The sequence below is a fragment of the Balaenoptera borealis genome (genome assembly GCF_965194805.1).
Source record: "Balaenoptera borealis genome assembly, chromosome: 11".
Taxonomy (NCBI): Eukaryota; Metazoa; Chordata; class Mammalia; order Artiodactyla; family Balaenopteridae; genus Balaenoptera; species Balaenoptera borealis.
The window spans coordinates 91060402-91080675 of NC_138868.1; the positions used below are offsets into that span (position 1 = coordinate 91060402).

At 41.7% G+C, this 20274-nt stretch overlaps 2 protein-coding genes across 3 annotated transcripts in view; one reads left to right on the forward strand and one right to left on the reverse strand.

Annotated features, from left to right (window-relative positions):
* RDX (radixin) overlaps positions 1-20274 on the forward strand; it is a 652052-nt gene that overhangs the window by 104749 nt on the left and 527029 nt on the right. The gene's annotated exons all lie outside the window — the stretch shown is intronic.
* Positions 12520-20274, reverse strand: part of ZC3H12C (zinc finger CCCH-type containing 12C) — a 69543-nt gene continuing 61788 nt past the window's right edge. For both annotated transcript variants that reach the window (XM_082343489.1, XM_082343490.1), the window contains exon 6: positions 12520-19854. In XM_082343489.1, coding sequence (XP_082199615.1) covers positions 18458-19854 — 1397 coding nt within the window. In that variant the 3' untranslated portion in view covers positions 12520-18457. The remainder of the gene's footprint in view (positions 19855-20274) is intronic.

The following is a 20274-nucleotide window of genomic DNA, read 5'->3' on the forward strand; positions in this document are numbered from 1 at the left end:
GAGTGACTGTCTCTATTTATAGTATATATACAGAATATTCTGGCTGCTCCGTGGAGAGTAGGTTTGGGGGCAAAAGTGGAATTGGGACGATGAGGCCTTCATGTTCTAGAGAGAATTTATAGGCCAGGGAACTGACATTTGCTGGGCAGCCGCTCTGGGCCAGCGCAGGACTTTAGGGTGTGGCATCAGTCGCTACTCTGCCTCAGGCACAGGATTTTACTGTCATGCAGGCCCACGCGCGGCAAAGCCCGTGTCAGCATCACCCGCATAAAGGGCCTTGTTTCCACCCTCAGGCGGGCGGGCAATTGCAGCCAGCAGTCTCCTCTTCGCCGACCTTCCCATCGTTTCATCCTTCTCCTCAAGACTGTGATCCTGTGTACAAATCTTCAGTATTTCTACTGGCCCCAGTATTGCTTGTTTGCGGGGACCTCAAACACGAATGGCTTCAGGAGCCAGGCATGACCTGATTAGGGGGTGCGGCCCTGGCTGGAGGCGGTCAGTGGGAAGCACCGCAGGAAGGCCGTGCCCACGCGTGTGCATCTGGCATCCCACCAGCCTCGTGCGCCCCGCTGGTCATTCTCAGTGTAAAGGCCCCCACCCTGAGTGTCTACAAGCTGGCCTCCCACTCTCCTCTCCATGAACTCAGTCATTCGGCCGCTCTGAACCTCTCTGTTTCTGTCCTGGGAAGTTGCTCTGTCACGTCTCCCCGCCCGGTCAGTTTCTTCTGACTTTTATATTTTCTGCTCCCCCAAAGCAGTCGACCTCTGGGACCCAGGTGCAAGGCTGCTTTCTTTGTGAAGCTTTCCTGTCTGCTGGGAGGTTATCCAGGCGGAGGAGCCTGCCGGACACAGCCCAGAGGAACGAAAGCACTTGTAGTACATACTTTGCAGGGTCAGTGGTCACGGCGGGTGTTGGGGGACAGAGGTGCACTCGATATCACCGTGACGGGGGTTCTGAATATTGTGAGGAGTTCTGGCTGCGTCACACAGGAAGTGTGTGGGTGTCAGGTGTGGGGCTTCAAAGGCTTCTAGGAAGTGCTGGTTAACTCTGGTCTGGCTACTGGGAGTGGGTGGATCTGAGGGGGGCCGCGTAGGGAGGCCGACCAGGGAAGCGGGGTTCCTAGCGGCTGAGCCAGCGCAGTGGGGAGGCTGGGCAGGAGGTGATGAAGTGCGATCTGGCAAGGGTGGCATGAAGGCCTTGCAGAGCTGCTGTGTGTGCCCCGCAGGCTTTTGGGGGTGGCGGGGGAGGCAGAGGGAGGCTGGGGCCAGGCTCGGGGCTCTGGCTGGAAAGGGAATTCACATCTTTCAGCCACTATTATGTCCCAGGTTCTAGTTCTTATTTAATTATACCGACACCTCTGCAAGGTGGGTAAAAAGATCCCCCTTTTTAATAGAGGAAGTAGCTGAGCCGCCTCGAGATTAAGGACCTTCTCAGGGTTGTAAGTGTGGCAGCGGCGCACTAGGTCGGCAGCCAGGTCTGTGTGTCTCCAAAGCTGCTGCTCTGCCCACCCCTACCCGCCCCGCAGCTTCCCCCACAGGACTTAGTGCCGCTGTTCCCCAGGCCAGAGTGGCTGGACTCTCGCCATTCCCTCTCGCTGGTTCCCTCCACCCAGCTCTCCGTGCTGTTAGCGTCTCTGCTTTGCCCCAGGCCTAGGCACAGTATTACTGCGAACTACAAGTTTTTGCTTTACAACCCCAAAGACCCAATGTCTCTCAAAACCATTTCTTTTCCCCTGGGAGCGTACAGTCAGCCTCCGAAATGCTGGGTCTCTCGGAGGGGAGGGCCGTGTGGACAGAGCTTACCGGTGGTAGCTGGGGAGGTGGTGCACTTTGACCCCAGGCAGAGCAGGGGAAATTGCCTTGTGCCTCCCATTCAGCAAAGGAGGCTCAGCAAGGCAGTCTGGTGACACTGCTACCTGTTTAAATGAACACACAGACCTGCAAGATGGGCCGCAACTTTGGAACCACACCCGCAGGGCTCCCCAGGACCTGAGCAAGCGGGCTGTGGCGACTGCCCTCTAACTTCTGCTCGGGCCGCTAGAGCTGGGTTGCTCGATCCTTGAATGCACATATATTTTAACGACAGAACTAGAGCCTGTGGCTAGATTCAAAGGTTCCCTGCACCTTCCCTTTAACCACCTGGCATTTCCCACTCCCAATCTGGGAAGTGGCATCAGAAGTCTGCATATTAAATTGTTCGAGGGATGGGGGTGATCTTTCAGAGCCAGTCGCCATCCTCTTCTTTCTTCTTTCCCCAGGCCCACGGCCACCTGGTGACCTCAGTCCCCAGGCAAACTCTGGCTGGGGAGGGTGAGGGGGCAGAGCTGGGGAGGGTGAGGGGGCAGAGCTGAGGATGCTCACCTTTCTAGGGGGCTCAGAAGCAGGAAGAGAGGGCAGGGCGTGTGAAGGCAAGAGCTCTGCTCCGGGGCCAGTAAGAACCTGGGACTGGTGGCCCCGTCACCCACGCTGCCCCTTGGGCCAGTGGCCTCGTCCAGCCCCTCTCTCGCCCCTCCCACAGCGCCCCGCCTGCCCGAGCTGCACATAGTCCGTGAAGTTGAGCTTGGACTAGGAAGTGCATTTTTCTCCACCCCCCTCCCTGTGACTTCGGACTCAAGCAGCAGTAAGCGGCAGCTTGCAGCAAGCAACAGCGAGCGGGAGCTGGAAGCAAGATCTTAGTTCCAGGACCGGGAGTCCTAACAATTAGACCACAGGGGCCAGCAGCTAGGGCCTGGATCTCTAGTTCTTGCCTGCCTCGTCAAGAATGAATTCAGGCGAGGAGGCAGAAGGTAAAGAGAAAAGTAAAAAGTTTATTGGAAAAGCAGAGTACATGCGGAAAGACACACGGGTGAACTCAGAGAGAGTGGCTCCTTCGGGAAGTTTAAATCCTTTATAAGGGGGCAGTTTTTCGGGTCTTCGTCTCCCTTCTGGCCAGTCATCTTGCTTTGTCCGCGCCCCCTGCCCCCATTTGTCTCAGGACCCTCCCCTTAGGTGCGCACGCACCTCTCAGCCAAGATGGATCCCGATGTGAAGGCGTCTGGGAGAGGCAAGAGTCACCATAGTCTGGAGTTGTTCCCTGACCCCCAAGGAGCTTTTCTGCGCATGTGTAGTGTCTCCCTTGCACCAAGGAGGGGGGAAGCGGAGATCCTTTGATCCTTTACTCAAACAAGGTTTTGCCCCTCTTTGTTCTCGCCATGACTGTTATCTTAAGGTGTCCACAAGAGACAAAGCTTGCCTATTTACCCTGTCTCTGTCATTGCTTCTATCTCAGAGAGCAAACAGGAGACTGATTTTCAATGTCTGACCTGGAGCCCACCTACCTCCCGTGTCAGGAAATGCAAACAGGGGGCTAGTTCTAAGTGTCCGGCCTGAAGCCCACGTTTCCTGCCCCATGAAATGTAAATAGAAGGCCTGTTGTAAATGCCTCACCTGGAGCCCATCTATCTCCTGCCTCACCCGCTTTATAATTTGCAGCATTTTAACGTGTGCTGCCTTCACAACTGCGCAAGGCACTTTGTCCTGCTCTCGTTAATTTGATAACAGACAAATCAACCCAATAAATCTCTGGAGTTTATTGAATGGCATTTCATGTAGTTACAAAATTGTATTTGCCATCTCCCTTACTCTTTTCGTATGCGTATTTGAAACAATTATTGAAATGAATGATAATTACATCTTTGGAGAGTGGAGGGGGGAGCGGAGAGCTTCGAAGGCTGAGGTGGTGACAAAGCCTGTGCCGGGGACTCGAGTGTCTTGGTGCCAGTGGCCTGAGGGTGGAGGGCGTCCTGTGCTCTGAGCCTAGCCGCTCCGGCCTCGGGACCAGAGGGCGGGAGGCCAGGGGTCGGGCGGACCGGAAGTGCATGGCAATATTTTATTTCCCCTTCTTTCAGTATTCTTTCCCTCATCTGGCCCTCCTGGGGAGCTGGGGAGGGAATTTGTTCAACCACCTAATTAAACTTTTCTGTTTCTAATCTCACGCTGAATTTGTGCAAATAGAGAGCATGGGAAATGCAAATGGCAGCTGCCTCACATAAAAGGTGCTGTGTGTGCAGAGGGCGTTGTCAGGAGTCCGAAAGCTAAATGGGGCTTCTCAAAAGACACCCGCGAAGGGCTCTGTGCACGATTGGAAGCATTAGAAATGAATGTACTGCCTTTTACTCTCGAGGCCTACAGAGAGCGCCAAGGAGTGAAGACAGGGGTCCAGACTGTAAAACAACCTCCTTCCACCACAGAACCCATTAGCGTTGCTCATCGGAGAGGCTGCAGGTCTGTGCGCTGAGCCTGGCAGCTAGTCTGGGTCCTGGGCCAGGGCTGTCCTCACAGGCCTCCGGACAGGCAGCTCTCTGGGTAAACTTCCTTCCCACACAAGAGCCATCTTTGTCATGACGCTACACGAACGAGCGTGGAAGGTGGGGGTGGGGTGGGGGGGTGGTCTAGAGAAGCAGAGGAACAGAAGTTCTAGTTCAGAGTTTTCCGGGTCTTGCCCTGCCCCCAGGTAAGTCAGCATGTTTAAGAATGTGCGGTTATAGTGCCACTGGTGATCATTCCTCAGACCCAAATTCTAATAAAATACACACCAAGGATAATCATGGGCCCATTCCTATTACTGTCTTGCAGCAGAGTAAAAAGAAAAAAAGATTTTGGAAGCATGCAGAGAGGCATTTGCCTTTGAGCAAGTGCTTTAAAGTCAGTCTTCTCATTTCTAAAATAGGGATAATGCCTATTTCATGGGATTTTAGTTTAACTTATCCATAGTTAATCTAAAACCTTCGCATGTGAGTGGTCTCCCCACCAGCCCTCTCTCTCCAAGTTTAAGAGCAGCAGTTAGTTATAAACCAGGAGGAAATGCTAAGCTGAAAACAATCAATATCACCCAGTTTCATCTGACACCTCCCTGGAAATGTGCTTCATCCACCTGAGACCACAGAGCACCAGCTTCTCTGTCCAGACTGGCTTTGCAGAGTCTGATAGTGAGGGACCAACATCCCCTTCCACTCAGGTCAGGGGAGAGGGGTGCACACAGGTCTGCCGAGTGTCCTCTTCAGGAGCGAAACTGGAGCTCAGAGGGGGTCAGTCATGCAGCCCACAGCCTACTGAACTGTGAGCTTCTGGAAGGGTTAACTTCTGCTTTATCATTGTTATTTTTGTTATTCCATTTATTTCCACATTAAGATATTATACAAAACCCTTAAGCCAAGAAGGGCCTAACAACAGGGGTAGCAAGGACATGGGGTGCCAAGAAGAACTCTTTAAAGTGTCACTCCTGAAAGGCATGTGGGCATGGAATATATATTACACTGATGGCTAAAATCCAACTCCTCTGCAACATAACGTATAGATAGGAAGGCTCTCATGAAAACATCTGAAAACGACTATGTATAAGCACCTCGCATTCACCTAACAATGGCTGTCATTTATTAAATGCACACTATGGATCTACCTGTTCGGAGGGTTGACTCATGTAGTCTTAACAAACCTAGGGTTTGGGCCATTATTACCTCCGTAACTTGCCCATCTCTGCCTGTAGGATGTGTGCAGTGGGATCAAGCCTCCAGAGGCTGTATTCTTAATGCCCAGGCTGATGGTTGCATGTAGAGAGAAATACATTTTTTAAAAGGTTACTTTAAAGATCTTGAAAGAAAGAAAACCTTTAAACTAAACTGTTGAAAGACTAAAAAAAATCCTTCTTATAAAAGCCTTAAAACACCAAATGAACATCATTAAGTCAAAAACAGCATCAAAGACTGAGGGCATAAATGCTATAAAGCACATACTTTAACTAATGAGAGGCCCAACTGAGGCATTTTTTTTTTGTTTTGAATAAATTCACCATTGCAGTTGCTTTTTACAATCGCCTCTTCCCAAACATTACTTGATTCATCAATGTGTGTGAATCCTTCCTCTTTAGACAAAGGCACTAGGTGGGGGAGAAATAAACTATTAGCTCTAGTCAGCACTGTAGCCTAATCTCATATTCTCCGAGAGTCTGAGCTCAGATTCTCCCACCTAATACTTCTTGTGGATCTGCTGAGTTCCCTGCCAACCACAGCTGAACATCAATAATCAAATCTGCTGACAAAGCTGAAATAAGTTACCTAGATGCATAAGACCCCAGTTAAACAGCTTAAGTGGGAAAAAAGAGAATACCTGACCATGGCAAATAGCAACTTTAGGAAAAAAAATAGTAAGAAAAGCAAAAGTCTGAAAAGCAACAAGGGGAAAAAGATCTGCTATCTATCTGAAATAAAATGGTTTCTTATACACTGACACAGGACATGAGTATGTTAAAGCATGCAGATCGTGAGATCATTTCAGAATTGTGACCATATCTGAAACGGAAAATTCCTAGGAGGTCACAAAAGAAGTGAAGCGAGAGAAGCAAGAAAAACTACAATCCTGCAGCCTGTGGACCAAAAACCACAGTTACAGAAAGATAGAGAAGATGAAAAGGCAGAGGGCTATGTACCAGATGAAGGAACAAGAAAAAACCCCAGAAAAACAACTAAATGAAGTGGAGATAGGCAACCTTCCAGAAAAAGAATTCAGAATAATGCTAGTGAAGATGATCCAGGACCTCGGAATAAGAATGGAGGCAAAGATTGAGAAGATGCAAGAAACGATTAACAAAGACCTAGAAGAATTAAAGAACAAACAAACAGAGATGACCAATACAATAACTGAAATGAAAACTACACTAGAAGGAATCAATAGCAGAATAACTGAGGCAGAAGAACGGATAAGTGACCTGGAAGACAGAAAGGTGGAATTCACTGCTGTGGAACAGACTAAAGAAAAAAGAATGAAAAGAAATGAAGACAGCCTAAGAGACCTCTGGGACAACATTAAACGCAACAACATTCGCATTATAGGGGTCCCAGAAGGAGAAGAGAGAGAGAAAAGACCAGAGAAAATATTTGAAGAGATTATAGTCGAAAACTTCCCTAACATGGGAAAGGAAATAGCCACCCAAGTCCAGGAAGCGCAGAGAGTCCCATACAGAATAAACCCAAGGAGAAACACGCCGAGACACATAGTAATCAAAGTGGCAAAAATTAAAGACAAAGAAAAATTATTGAAAGCAGCAAGGGAAAAACGACAAATAACATACAAGGGAACTCCCATAAGGTTAACAGCTGATTTCTCAGCAGAAACTCTGCAAGCCAGAAGGGAGTGGCATGATATACTTAAAGTGATGAAAGGGAAGAACCTACAACCAAGATTACTCTACCCGGCAAGGATCTCATTTAGATTTGATGGAGAAACCAAAAGCTTTACAGACAAGCAAAAACTAAGAGAATTCAGCACCACCAAACCAGCTCTACAACAAATGCTAAAGGAACTTCTCTAAGTGGGAAACACAAGAGAAGAAAAGGACCTACAAAAACAAACCCAAAACAATTAAGAAAATGGTCATAGGAACATACATATCGATAATTACCTTAAACGTGAATGGATTAAATGCCCCAACCAAAAGACATAGACTGGCTGAATGGATACAAAAACAAGACCCATATATATGCTGTCTACAAGAGACCCACTTTAGACCTAGGGACACATACAGACTGAAAGTGAGGGGATGGAAAAAGATATTCCATGCAAATGGAAATCAAAAGAAAGCTGGAGTAGCTATACTCATATCAGATAAAATAGACTTTAAAATAAAGAATGTTAAAAGAGACAAGGAAGGACACTACATAATGATCCAGGGATCAATCCATGAAGAAGATATAACAATTATAAATATATATGCACCCAACATAGGAGCACCTCAATACATAAGGCAACTGCTAACAGCTCTAAAAGAGGAAATCGACAGTAACACAATAATAGTGGGGGACTTTAACACTCCACTTACACCAATGGACAGATCATCCAAAATGAAAATAAATAAGGAAACAGAAGCTTTAAATGACACAATAGACCAGCTAGATTTAATTGATATATATAGGACATTCCATCCAAAAACAGCAGATTACACGTTCTTCTCAAGTGCACATGGAACATTCTCCAGGATAGATCACATCTTGGGTCACAAATCAAGCCTCAGTAAATTTAAGAAAATTGAAATCATATCAAGCATCTTTTCTGACCACAACGCTATGAGATTAGAAATGAATTACAGGGAAAAAAACGTAAAAAAGACAAACACATGGAGGCTAAACAATACGTTACTAAATAACCAAGAGATCACTGAAGAAATCAAAGAGGAAATAAAAAAATACCTAGAGACAAATGACAATGAAAACACAACGACCCAAAACCTATGGGATGCAGCAAAAGCAGTTCTAAGAGGGAAGTTTATAGCTATACAAGCCTACCTAAAGAAACAAGAAAAATCTCAAGTAAACAATCTAACCCTACACCTAAAGAAACTAGAGAAAGAAGAACAAACAAAACCCAAAGTTAGCAGAAGGAAAGAAATCATAAAGATCAGAGCAGAAATAAATGAAATAGAAACAAAGAAAACAATAGCAAAGATCAATAAAACTAAAAGTTGGTTCTTTGAGAAGATAAACAAAATTGATAAGCCATTAGCCAGACTCATCAAGAAAAACAGGGAGAGGACTCAAATCAATAAAATTAGAAATGAAAAAGGAGAAGTTACAACAGACACCGCAGAAATACAAAGCATCCTAAGAGACTACTACAAGCAACTTTATGCCAATAAAATGGACAACCTGGAAGAAATGGACAAATTCTTAGAAAGGTATAACCTTCCAAGACTGAACCAGGAAGAAACAGAAAATATGAACAGACCAATCACAAGTAATGAAATTGAAACGGTGATTAAAAATCTTCCAACAAACAAAAGTCCAGGACCAGATGGCTTCACAGGTGAATTCTATCAAACATTTAGAGAAGAGCTAACACCCATCCTTCTCAAACTCTTCCAAAAAATTGCAGAGGAAGGAACACTCCCAAACTCATTCTATGAGGCCACCATCACCCTGATACCAAAACCAGACAAAGACACTACAAAAAAAGAAAATTACAGACCAATATCACTGATGAATATAGATGCAAAACTCCTCAACAAAATACTAGCAAACAGAATCCAACAACACATTAAAAGGATCATACACCACGATCAAGTGGGATTTATCCCAGGGATGCAAGGATTCTTCAATATACGCAAATCAATCAATGTGATACACCATATTAACAAATTGAAGAATAAAAACCATATGATCATCTCAATAGATGCAGAAAAAGCTTTTGACAAAATTCAACACCCATTTCTGATAAAAACTCTCCAGAAAGTGGGCATAGAGGGAACCTACCTCAACATAATAAAGGCCATATATGACAAACCCACAGCAAACATCATTCTCAATGGTGAAAAACTGAAAGCATTTCCTCTAAGATCAGGAACGAGACAAGGATGTCCACTCTCACCACTATTATTCAACATAGTTCTGGAAGTCCTAGCCACGGCAATCAGAGAAGAAAAAGAAATAAAAGGAATACAAATTGGAAAGGAAGAAGTAAAACTGTCACTGTTTGCGGATGACATGATACTATACATAGAGAATCCTAAAACTGCCACCAGAAAACTGCTAGAGCTAATTAATGAATATGGTAAAGTTGCAGGATACAAAATTAATGCACAGAAATCTCTTGCATTCCTATACAGTAATGATGAAAAATCTGAAAGAGAAATTATGGAAACACTCCCATTTACCATTGCAACAAAAAGAATAAAATACCTAGGAATAAACCTACCTAGGGAGACAAAAGACCTGTATGCAGAAAACTATAAGACACTGATGAAAGAAATTAAAGATGATACCAACAGATGGAGAGATATACCATGTTCTTGGATTGGAAGAATCAACATTGTGAAAATGAGTATACTACCCAAAGCAATCTACAGATTCAATGCAATCCCTATCAAATTACCAATGGCATTTTTTACGGAGTTAGAACAAATCATCTTAAAATTTGTATGGAGACACAAAAGACCCCGAATAGCCAAAGCTGTCTTGAGGCAAAAAAATGGAGCTGGAGGAATCAGACTCCCTGACTTCAGACTATACTACAAAGCTACAGTAATCAAGACAATATGGTACTGGCACAAAAACAGAAACATAGATCAATGGAACAAGATAGAAAGCCCAGAGATTAACCCACGCACCTATGGTCAACTAATCTATGACAAAGGAGGCAAAGATATACAATGGAGAAAAGACAGTCTCTTCAATAAGTGGTGCTGGGAAAACTGGACAGCTACATGTAAAAGAATGAAATTAGAATACTCCCTAACACCATACACAAAAATAAACTCAAAATGGATTAGAGACCTAAATATAAGACTGGACACTATAAAACTCTTAGAGGAAAACATAGGAAGAACACTCTTTGACATAAATCACAGCAAGATCTTTTTGGATCCACCTCCTAGACTAATGGAAATAAAAACAAAAATAAACAAGTGGGACCTAATGAAACTTCCAAGCTTTTGCACAGCAAAGGAAACCATAAACAAGACGAAAAGACAACCCTCAGAATGGGAGAAAATATTTGCAAATGAATCAACGGACAAAGGATTAATCTCCAAAATATATAAACAGCTCATTCAGCTCAATATCAAAGAAACAAACACCCCAATCCAAAAATGGGCAGAAGACCTAAATAGACATTTCTCCAAAGAAGACATACAGACGGCCACGAAGCACATGAAAAGATGCTCAACATCACTAATTATTAGAGAAATGCAAATCAAAACTACAATGAGGTATCACCTCACTCCTGTTAGAATGGGCATCATCAGAAAACCTACAAACAACAAATGCTGGAGAGGGTGTGGAGAAAAGGGAACCCTCTTGCACTGTTGGTGGGAATGTAAATTGATACAGCCACTATGGAGAACAATATGGAGGTTCCTTAAAAAACTAAAAATAGAATTACCATATGACCCAGCAATCCCACTACTGGGCATATACCCAGAGAAAACCGTAATTCAAAGACACATGCACCCGAATGTTCATTGCAGCACTATTTACAATAGCCAGGTCATGGAAACAACCTAAATGCCCATCAACAGATGAATGGATAAAGAAGTTGTGGTACATATATACAATGGAATATTACTCAGCCATAAAAAGGAACGAAATTGAGTCATTTGTTGAGACGTGCATGGATCTAGAGACTGTCATACAGAGTGAAGTAAGTCAGAAAGAGAAAAACAAATATCGTATATTAATGCATGTATGTGGAACCTAGAAAAATGGTACAGATGAGCCAGTTTGCAGGGCAGAAGTTGAGACACAGATGTAGAGAATGGACATATGGACACCAAGGGGGGAAAACTGCGGTGAGGTGGGGATGGTGGTGTGCTGAATTGGGCGATTGGGATTGACATGTATACACTGATGTGTATAAAATTGATGCCTAATAAGAACCTGCAGTATAAAAAAACAAACAAAACAAATAAAAAAACAAACAAAACAACTAATACTAAACTTTCATTGGGTTATTTGTATGGAAATATGTTAATATAAATGTTTCAGACATTACATGAAATTTCTAAAAATCTTATATTTGTATTTGTATGGAAATATGTATGGAAATATGTTAATATAAATGTTTCAGACATTGCATGAAATTTCTAAAAATCTTATATGTTCTGGTATAATGTTATAAGTAATAATCCTAGTTATTACTTTAAAATGTATATCTCAGAAATAACTAATTTTCTTGTCAACTGCATTATTATGAACTTTCATCAAATCTTTAACCGTGGTCATTTTTAAGTCTTTTGTCATTTACAGACAGTTCTGGGTGTACTCTGATGATTTTGCAAATATGTTCCTATAAAAGGGTTTCATCTTCAAGAAATTCATGGAAAAGACTCTGACAAGTACAGGTTTCTGGTAACTGACTGTACTGCTGAACTGAATGAATAAGCATTTTCAGAACTCTAATGAAAAACTGATGAACTCATAAAAGTACTAACAAAAGATGAAGATGAAAAAAAAAAATTAATTACATGGGACTGAGTGAACTGATGAGGATGAGTATAATTTGTGTGACTTTCTGTCTGAATTTAAAAAAAAAAAAAATCCCACAAGGACTCAGAGGCAAAGAATATACAAATCAATTTTCACTGCAAAGTAAAGGAGCTGTTACAGTGGAGGATTAAAAAAAAAAAAAAAAAAAAAAAAAAAGAAATGAAGCGAACCTATTGGGGGCAGCATTAGTAAGATACTAAACTTGATTCATGCAAGGAGAGATGCAGAAACTAGAAAGATCTATACAACAAAGACTCACTGATAGAAATCATTAGAACCATAAGGTAGGACTAGTTGTCTTTGGCATTTAATTTCGATTTTCATATGAATTAATTACGGTTCTAACATAACCACTGATACTGAACGTGTGCTTGTCCTACGGAGGACGCCTGTGTCACTAGCCACTGAACGCAGGGAGGCCGTGGGACTAGGGAAGGACGCTTTTACTTATGTGGTGTCTGTCTGTGCTGCTGCATGTCGTTTTTCATGAAACAAAAACAAACAAACCACCATAAGAAAAACGAATTTTTTAATGTTTTTTCTCAGTGGCAGAATCACACAGCTGTTTTGATTCGGATTTCCAGTAGGTCTAAAATACTGCTTTTTGGAGTTGTAAAAATCCCATTACACAAACACACAGAACAGGCATAAGATAAATACAATCACATCAGTTTATCAGACGGTTGCTCTAAACATATTCTTTGTCTTATTTTCTTATAAGAAAAGTTTGAAGGATCAAATTGGAACTTCTACGCTCAGCAAACAACTCTGGTTTGGGAGGAGAAAACCTAGAAGGAAAAGATAAAATCAGTAACTGGGTTCACTGGCAATGCCGTGTCCACATCTCTGCGGAAGTGTGCATGTGGATGGGTGTATTAGCTGGGACGTTTATAATTTCCAAAAACTGAAGGAAATCTAAAACATATTCTTTATAAAAACAAACCATTGCTCTTCAATGTCTTTTCCCCTTGAGGCACAAGCTGCTTCAAGAAAGGGGTCAAAAGCTTTAATGAATAATTTGTTATTCACCTGAAATATCTGGACAGAAAATTGGCAAATTGGGTACATGGTTTAAAAAATAAAATTTTACACATTCTATAAAATTGAATTGAAACATGCACAGACTTTTTTTTTTTTTTTAACTGCCAAATTGTCAAGTGGTCAAAACCTTAAATTGTTTTTAAATCCAAAAGACTAAGGACCTTAGGGAAAAAGCCGCTTCCAACACACGAAAGTGTTATTACAACAGAAGCAAAAAGCAGGTGAACAGACGGCATTAAAGAAAAAAAAATAACCATTTAAAACAGTAAACACCTGTTAAAAGCTAGAGTTACATTCCAATCCTAAAAGAAAGTATAATTACTTAAGTGGATGGCAATGTTCAAAACTTTACTGTTCTGGCGGAAGTGATATTACGATGTTAACACAATTTGTGAAGCACTGTGAATGAACATGCTCAGTGGTGTGTACTCCAATGAATTTAAAATCACACAGGATCATGTCAAGAATATCATTCACCAAGGACAGTCCTAAAGTGTCTTAAAAAAATCTATACTAAAGGTTTGGACAGAGAAAGCAGGGATACACTTTGTTTCCTATAAAGAGAGTCACAATACAGCAAGTGCACTCACAATTACACTAGTCACAATTTTTAATTTTACAGGATAAAGTTACAGTATGTAAACTTACAATATATTGATCTTCTTTAAAACCATTTTTAAAGAAGGGCGGATCTGTCATTTTTTAGAAATCAAAAACTAGCACAAAAATGTAACTGATAAATGCAGTCTTTATAATATTTTATGGCTAATTATATGCTAATTTTCAAAACACAACAGAATTTTTGGTCCATTAGGCCCTTAAAAAAACAAAAGGCAGGTAAGGATTCCCATTTATCAGTAGAAATAGAAAGTTCATGAAAAAATTCCAATAATTATTAAAACATCTTTTCACACAATGCTTTTTTTGGGTGGTTAAACACAAGAAATATCTCTAATAAATAATGGGTGTGACCAGGCAAAAAACATAAGTGGATTAAGATGTTTTAATATGTGACTGTCTCACAAATCTTCTTTCGAAGTCCATCAATAACGGATTTTCTTTGAATGCCAACTGAAATATAATTATTATTTCTTATGATAACATATATCAGGATTTACTGCTTAACATGCCTGTTTTTCTCCCTCTAGGGCAGGAATCAGCAAACTATGGCCCACAGGCCAAATCGGGCCTGCTGCCCCTTTCAGTAAAATAAAGTTTCATTGGCATACAGCCACATCCGTTCACTTACATATTTTCTGTGGCTGCTTTTACACTGTAAGGGCAGAGGTGAGTGGTTTATAGAGACCATATGATTCTCAAAGCCCTGGATTATTTACTATCCCATCCTTTACAGAAAAAGTTTGTCAACCCTTGCCCTAGGGGGTTTCCCAGAGCAATCTAAAATAATGCATGTTTCTCTACTTTTATGAACACTCTGCTTTCTCTTCTTCAAATGCACATGTGTAGTTCATGTATTTTATACTTCATTTCACTTGTTGGTGTATACCAAAGAAGCTCAACATCCTAGCTGAGTTCCCATGTTTAACATATTTGGAACATAACTAATCTCTCTGGCCATAACCTGTTTGATTCCAGGTCACTCAGGAATTTTCCAGGAGTTGGAGGATAATAAAATGGATGAGCCACGTCTAGCAGAATGGCCGGGAAACTGTACATCTTATTTTATCTTGAATAAGGAAGTTGAATAGCGAGAAGAATAATAAAAACTAAATATCCCTTAGGGTATATGCCATTAAGTCGGGGGAGAAACAGCTCAAGAGTTTTCAAAATACACACAAACATATCCAGGGCCATCCTCCCACCTATTACAAACTAACGACTACAACATAGAGTATATTTGTTTTATAAATATATTACTGTCTATATACATATAGATACGTCCATAAAAGACATGTTAAATAATTATCTGTATAAGCAATACTACTTTAAGTTTTTTTGTGTGTTTTAAAATTACACATTCTATTAAAATTATCAAAATAATTCTTTAAAAATACCAGGAATAAAGCCAGTGAAGAGTTGCTTTCCATTTAAGTGGTTCTAAATCTTATCATGGGTCATCCAGACTCCAGACTTGGTTGTCCATAACTCAAAGAAACAGTTCAATTAAGGAAAACTTAGCCATCAAAAGCGTAACATTCTCCCATTTTTAATACTTAACAAATACGTATGCACGTATGTATATATATATATATAAAAACACTCTTTTTAGTTATATTACATATTCTCATAAATGAATTTTCATAAAAACACAAAGTTCAAGTTTCTACCAGTATCAAATATTTTATACTGGTGTGCATTTCTTTCAAATGTTTAGGTCAATGACAAACTCTATGAGGATACAGTGATCACAAAAAGGAGATTGAAAACTTAGGTGTCACATGCAAGAAAGGAGGAAATACTAAGGGCCAGAATTTGGCCAGTTGGGTACTACTCCCTCTGTACTAAGACACAGAGACGACAAACCGGCTAGTTACTGTGTAAAACAGTCAACTGTCCATTATTCAGGGGCAGAATATTCCAATCTGAATCCTCCTCTTCTATCAGTTGACCACTTCTGGCAGTTCTACTACTTACTAACATACCTCTCTCCGGTTATTTGTTAGCAAGTCTGAAGATACGATTAAGGTGAAAGTTTTGGCTAAAATGAAGTTTTGGGATCAGCTCTGAATTTAATTAATGATGGATCCTTTTACTTATTGCTTTAGATAATTAAGAAATTGCTGCATCTAAAGTCAGCCAAATATCTCATTCTTAAGCTCTGAAAGCAACATCGGTGCTTCAAAAAAAAAGCGCGGGTAGGGTGGGACAAATTGCCTGTTGACATAAGAAAACTATTTCTTAACTCACAGTCAATTACACTGCAGGATTTCAGCGTGGCTATTCAGAGCTATTCATGTCAGGCCATGTCAGGCCGCGTGGCGGCAAGCCCCACTGTTTTTCCATAGTCTAAAATCCGGGAAGCAATGAGAGATACTTAGCTACAAACATTAGGAGGTCAAATTAAAGGGTGTGTTACACATTTCACCGAAGATCTCATTTAAAGAAATTTCATAAAATCTGGCAGAATCTTCAAATAATTCAAATGCAAAAATTAAGAAAATGGAAGCAAAACCTACTTGTACAATTTAAAAATGATTTCATACTAAAAAAAAAAAGCAAGCTTAGAATCAGACTGAGATGAAAGGTACTCCACGTTTGTAACTCTACTTTTGGCACTGGGTTAGCATCTACATTAAACTTGTTACAGAGAGTGACCGACAAAACCAGGAGAACGATTTCACAAGTGAGCAGGTCGCTCAGAGGACGCCTCGGCGGGTCCATGCGGTCGTGCCCGTATCCTCTGCGGGCGCAGCAAGGGGCACCTCACCTAGCAGGCGGCAGCAGCGACTGTGAACCCCACTTTCCTGAATTAGGTTTGCTGAACATGGTTCAGATTATTGGATATGTCAATATGCACAATGCCTTTTAGAAGCATTTACTGTAACCCAAATCCTACTTCACGCGACACACAGTGTCACACGAGTAGTGAAAATGTTGTCCTAGTCAAAGGTGCTTGGACGTTATTTTCAGGCAGCATTTTACCTTTATTTTAAGTTAAGTTCACGCTAGATAAGTTTTAGGAGAAAGAAAATGCCAATAAATTCATTTAATATATTTTAATATATAAAACTAAGACAGACACTTTTATTTACCTAAATTGTTTTTATTTTCTACCCTATTCTAGACCTCAATTTTACTTTAAAAATTTGTATTTAAATAAGGGATAAAATGTTGCCCAAAAGTCTAATCATAGTTACACATCTGTGTTTTAACTAGATCTACAAATCAAAATAGTTCTTATAGTTAAAAAGATACAATTTGTATCAACAGTAAAAGGTACTTTCTGGTTTTTCAGGGCTTTACTTCAAACTGTAGCAGGTAGAATAATAAGGACAACCAGGGCATCTAGGCACACTCCAGAAACAGATCGGAATGCGTCTGTTACACTAAGTAAAATTCAAAAACTGGAGGCAGCGGTCAAGTCGTGTCAGTCACACAATTGTCTGCCACTGATTGCATCATCTCTCTTCTAACCAGCGACAGAAACGAATCCACGCTCAGCAAAACCCATGACTTTGAAACCAGAAATATCCCTTACTAACACGAGAACAGACTTTAGTCTGTATCTAAAACTACACTATTTGTGGCAAGAATCTGGCCTTAATAATATAACAGGCCCCCCCAAAAAACTACCTTCAGGAAAATGGAAAATATACAGTATCTTACAAAAATTTTAAGTTACCATTTACAACTCCTGCATCACCATTTCTATAGTGCAGTATCAATAAATGTTACATATCCTCAACACAGAAAACCACCTCAGGCCAGCCTTGATAAATAGCAGGAAAGCTAAAGGGTATATTAAATATAAAAGTTGCATTGAGAATAATTAGATTCATTAAAAACAGGCAAGTACTGCAAAAGGGTTATTTTATCCAGTATTGTTGTGCCCCAAAACAAAAAGACAAACACATTAAAAAATACGGGTTAATGGAAGTCTAGGAATTCAATTCCATTTCTACTGTCCAGAAGCACATCACAGCTGGATAACGAAGCTCTAAACTGTAACAGTTGATGGCTTTTGCCTTTTTTATAAAAAAAAAAAATGGAAACAATTTTTTCCATTGATTGCATCTGCTTTCCTTTAAATCGACCATATTAAATTAACAAATTACTTAACACAAAAAATCCAAACGAAAGTAAAACAACGAAAAGTGCCATACTGTAAATCATTCTAATATATACTGTTACCCATTTCAACATAAACTGGTAACTTTCATTTTGTTTAAAATATAAAGTCAGTGCTGTAGTATATCTTTGTTTCTATAAATAATGATTATAGCACAAAGAAGCCCACGTTCCCCAAATAAAAATAACTTAAAAAGCTGTAAAAGATTCCAATTATGCTTGGCTTGAAAAAATAGTTTGCTAGGTCTAGTCAAATGTTCAACATTCTGAGGGTATTGTAATTGCTTGCAATTGATAGACAAACACCAAGTTAATAAAACATGAAACAAGGATAAAAAGTGCTGCATATAAACCCCTGATGCACCAAAGATTAATATCAAAGATCACAGATACATCTAATAAATCAAACTGGAAAAACTTCCAGCCAAGGATATAGCTTTAAAAAGGAAATATTAAAAAAAAGTTTGAATGTAAAGCAATCCCGTGATACTTCCACTATGTGGGGCTATACATACAGATTCCATGATACAGTATTTCACATAAATGGATACTATAGAACCTCCTTGCTGAGAAGGAGATCACATGTGCTATTGTAGCAAACCTCCCTCAGCATTTGAGCTGAACAAAAAACTACTAAACACCACAAAGATGCATCATCTTTCAATAACCCAGCTGTGATTTCTCCACTAAAATGGCTGCAGCCAGCTGCTGGGCGTCTGTCATGTGAGGGTTCCTTTTCATGACAATTCTCACAAGGTCAGGCGGGAAGATGTTGCACAAGTTGATATAAATCTTTTCTCGGCTGTCCTGGTACCTGGGGGGGTCTTGCGGCACCCCGCAGTACGGGACGCGCCAGGTGGGCTCCGGCTGCTCAGGGAGGCTCTGGAAGGTGAACTGCTCGTAACACGGCTGCGTGGAGGTATCAGGCAAAGAATAAGTCTGCCGGTAGCCGTACACGTCGACCCCGTAGCTCTGCCTATCCCAGCTTCCCAGCCCTTCCTGGCGGGCGTAAGGCTTTCTTTGTCTGGAAGGAGAACTGTCGTACAGCCGAGAGTCAGAAATGCTGTCTATTCTCGTGGCCACTAAGGACCGCCCTAGGTGTGGTGCCTTCGAGTGTGCTGAACTCGGAGGAGATGGGTAATCGCCGGGACAGCTGGACCGGGCCCCCACGGCGGGGTGCTGCAGGTGCACGGCCAGATGTGGGAGAGGAGGCTTGTGATGGTACTTTGGTTCTTCGTGACTGTAACTCTGCACTCTGGTTAAGGGGTCGTGGAAATTCTGCAGGAAGGGCTGAGAATTAAGGCGGCTGTGAGGGTGCATGTGTTGACACTTCAGATTCTCTTCCAGCTGTGGGTCAGGAGAACTGACGTAGGAGCGGTCATTGTACCCCACGTACGAGTCACTGCTTCCGCAGCTCATGCTCCCTTCACTGCTGCAGTCAGAGGCGACAGAGCTTATCCTATAATCTGTGTCTAAGGAGAAACGCCTTTCAGGACTTCGTGGGCCTGAGACACTCAGATTTGAGTATGCATTCAACATGGAATAATACCCAATGTCGACAGGCGAGTCACATTTTGGATACTGTTCATAAGGCATTGGCGTTCCATGATTTTTGGTTGCCATCATCATTGGAGGATATTGTCCCTGTGGTCTTTGATCCTGAGGTGGGAAATGAACTCCAGATGGAAGGCCATTGCTTAACGATGTAGTGCTTTGGGGTTTTGCGGTAGAAGTAGCCGGTATACTAACTAAGGAAGGTACAGACCTGGTTTCCAGTTTGTTTTTGGTGGGAAGCTTTTCCTCTAGGTCTTGGTAGACTTGAGTCCTTATGCTTGGATCCGATTGCCTCTTTGGAGCACCTCGCTTGACATCGGAAGTGCTGTCGGCTTTAGTGCTGCAGGGGACACTGTTGCTTTTCACCAGTCCTCCTTCATTTGCAGTTTTGGCTGCTGTGTTTCTAGACATGGCACGCAGTTCATCAGCCACTGACCGCTGAGGCTGACTGCCCCTTTCCGGATGATAATATTTGCACTTGTGTCCATAGGTACACTTCTTTCCTGTGAAGAGTAAAATCAGTTAGGCAAAGGACCATTCATTCCACCAGACCCTGGACACCCAGTGTGGCACTGCTCTTTTAATGTGAGGAAGAAACAAGGGCAGAAATGGGAGCTGTGCTCACTGCTACTCCGCTACTTGTTTCTGAGGAATGCCGCCTTTCAGTCTTTCCCCGTTGGCACTACCAAGAGCAATAAGAAAGTTGGCTGAATGAGTAACAATCACCTCCAGAGTTTTGGTTAATACCCCGTGTCCTTAATTCCTACCTGCCTCTTCTCTTCCACTATGACTCTGCAATCAGGTAGGACATTCTGTTTTGCAGAACACAATGTACTGCCGTGATGTGACAAAACCAAGCTAATCTGATGTGTAGCTAGATGAAAGAACTCCAAATTTTTATCTACCTGAAAACTTACTTCATG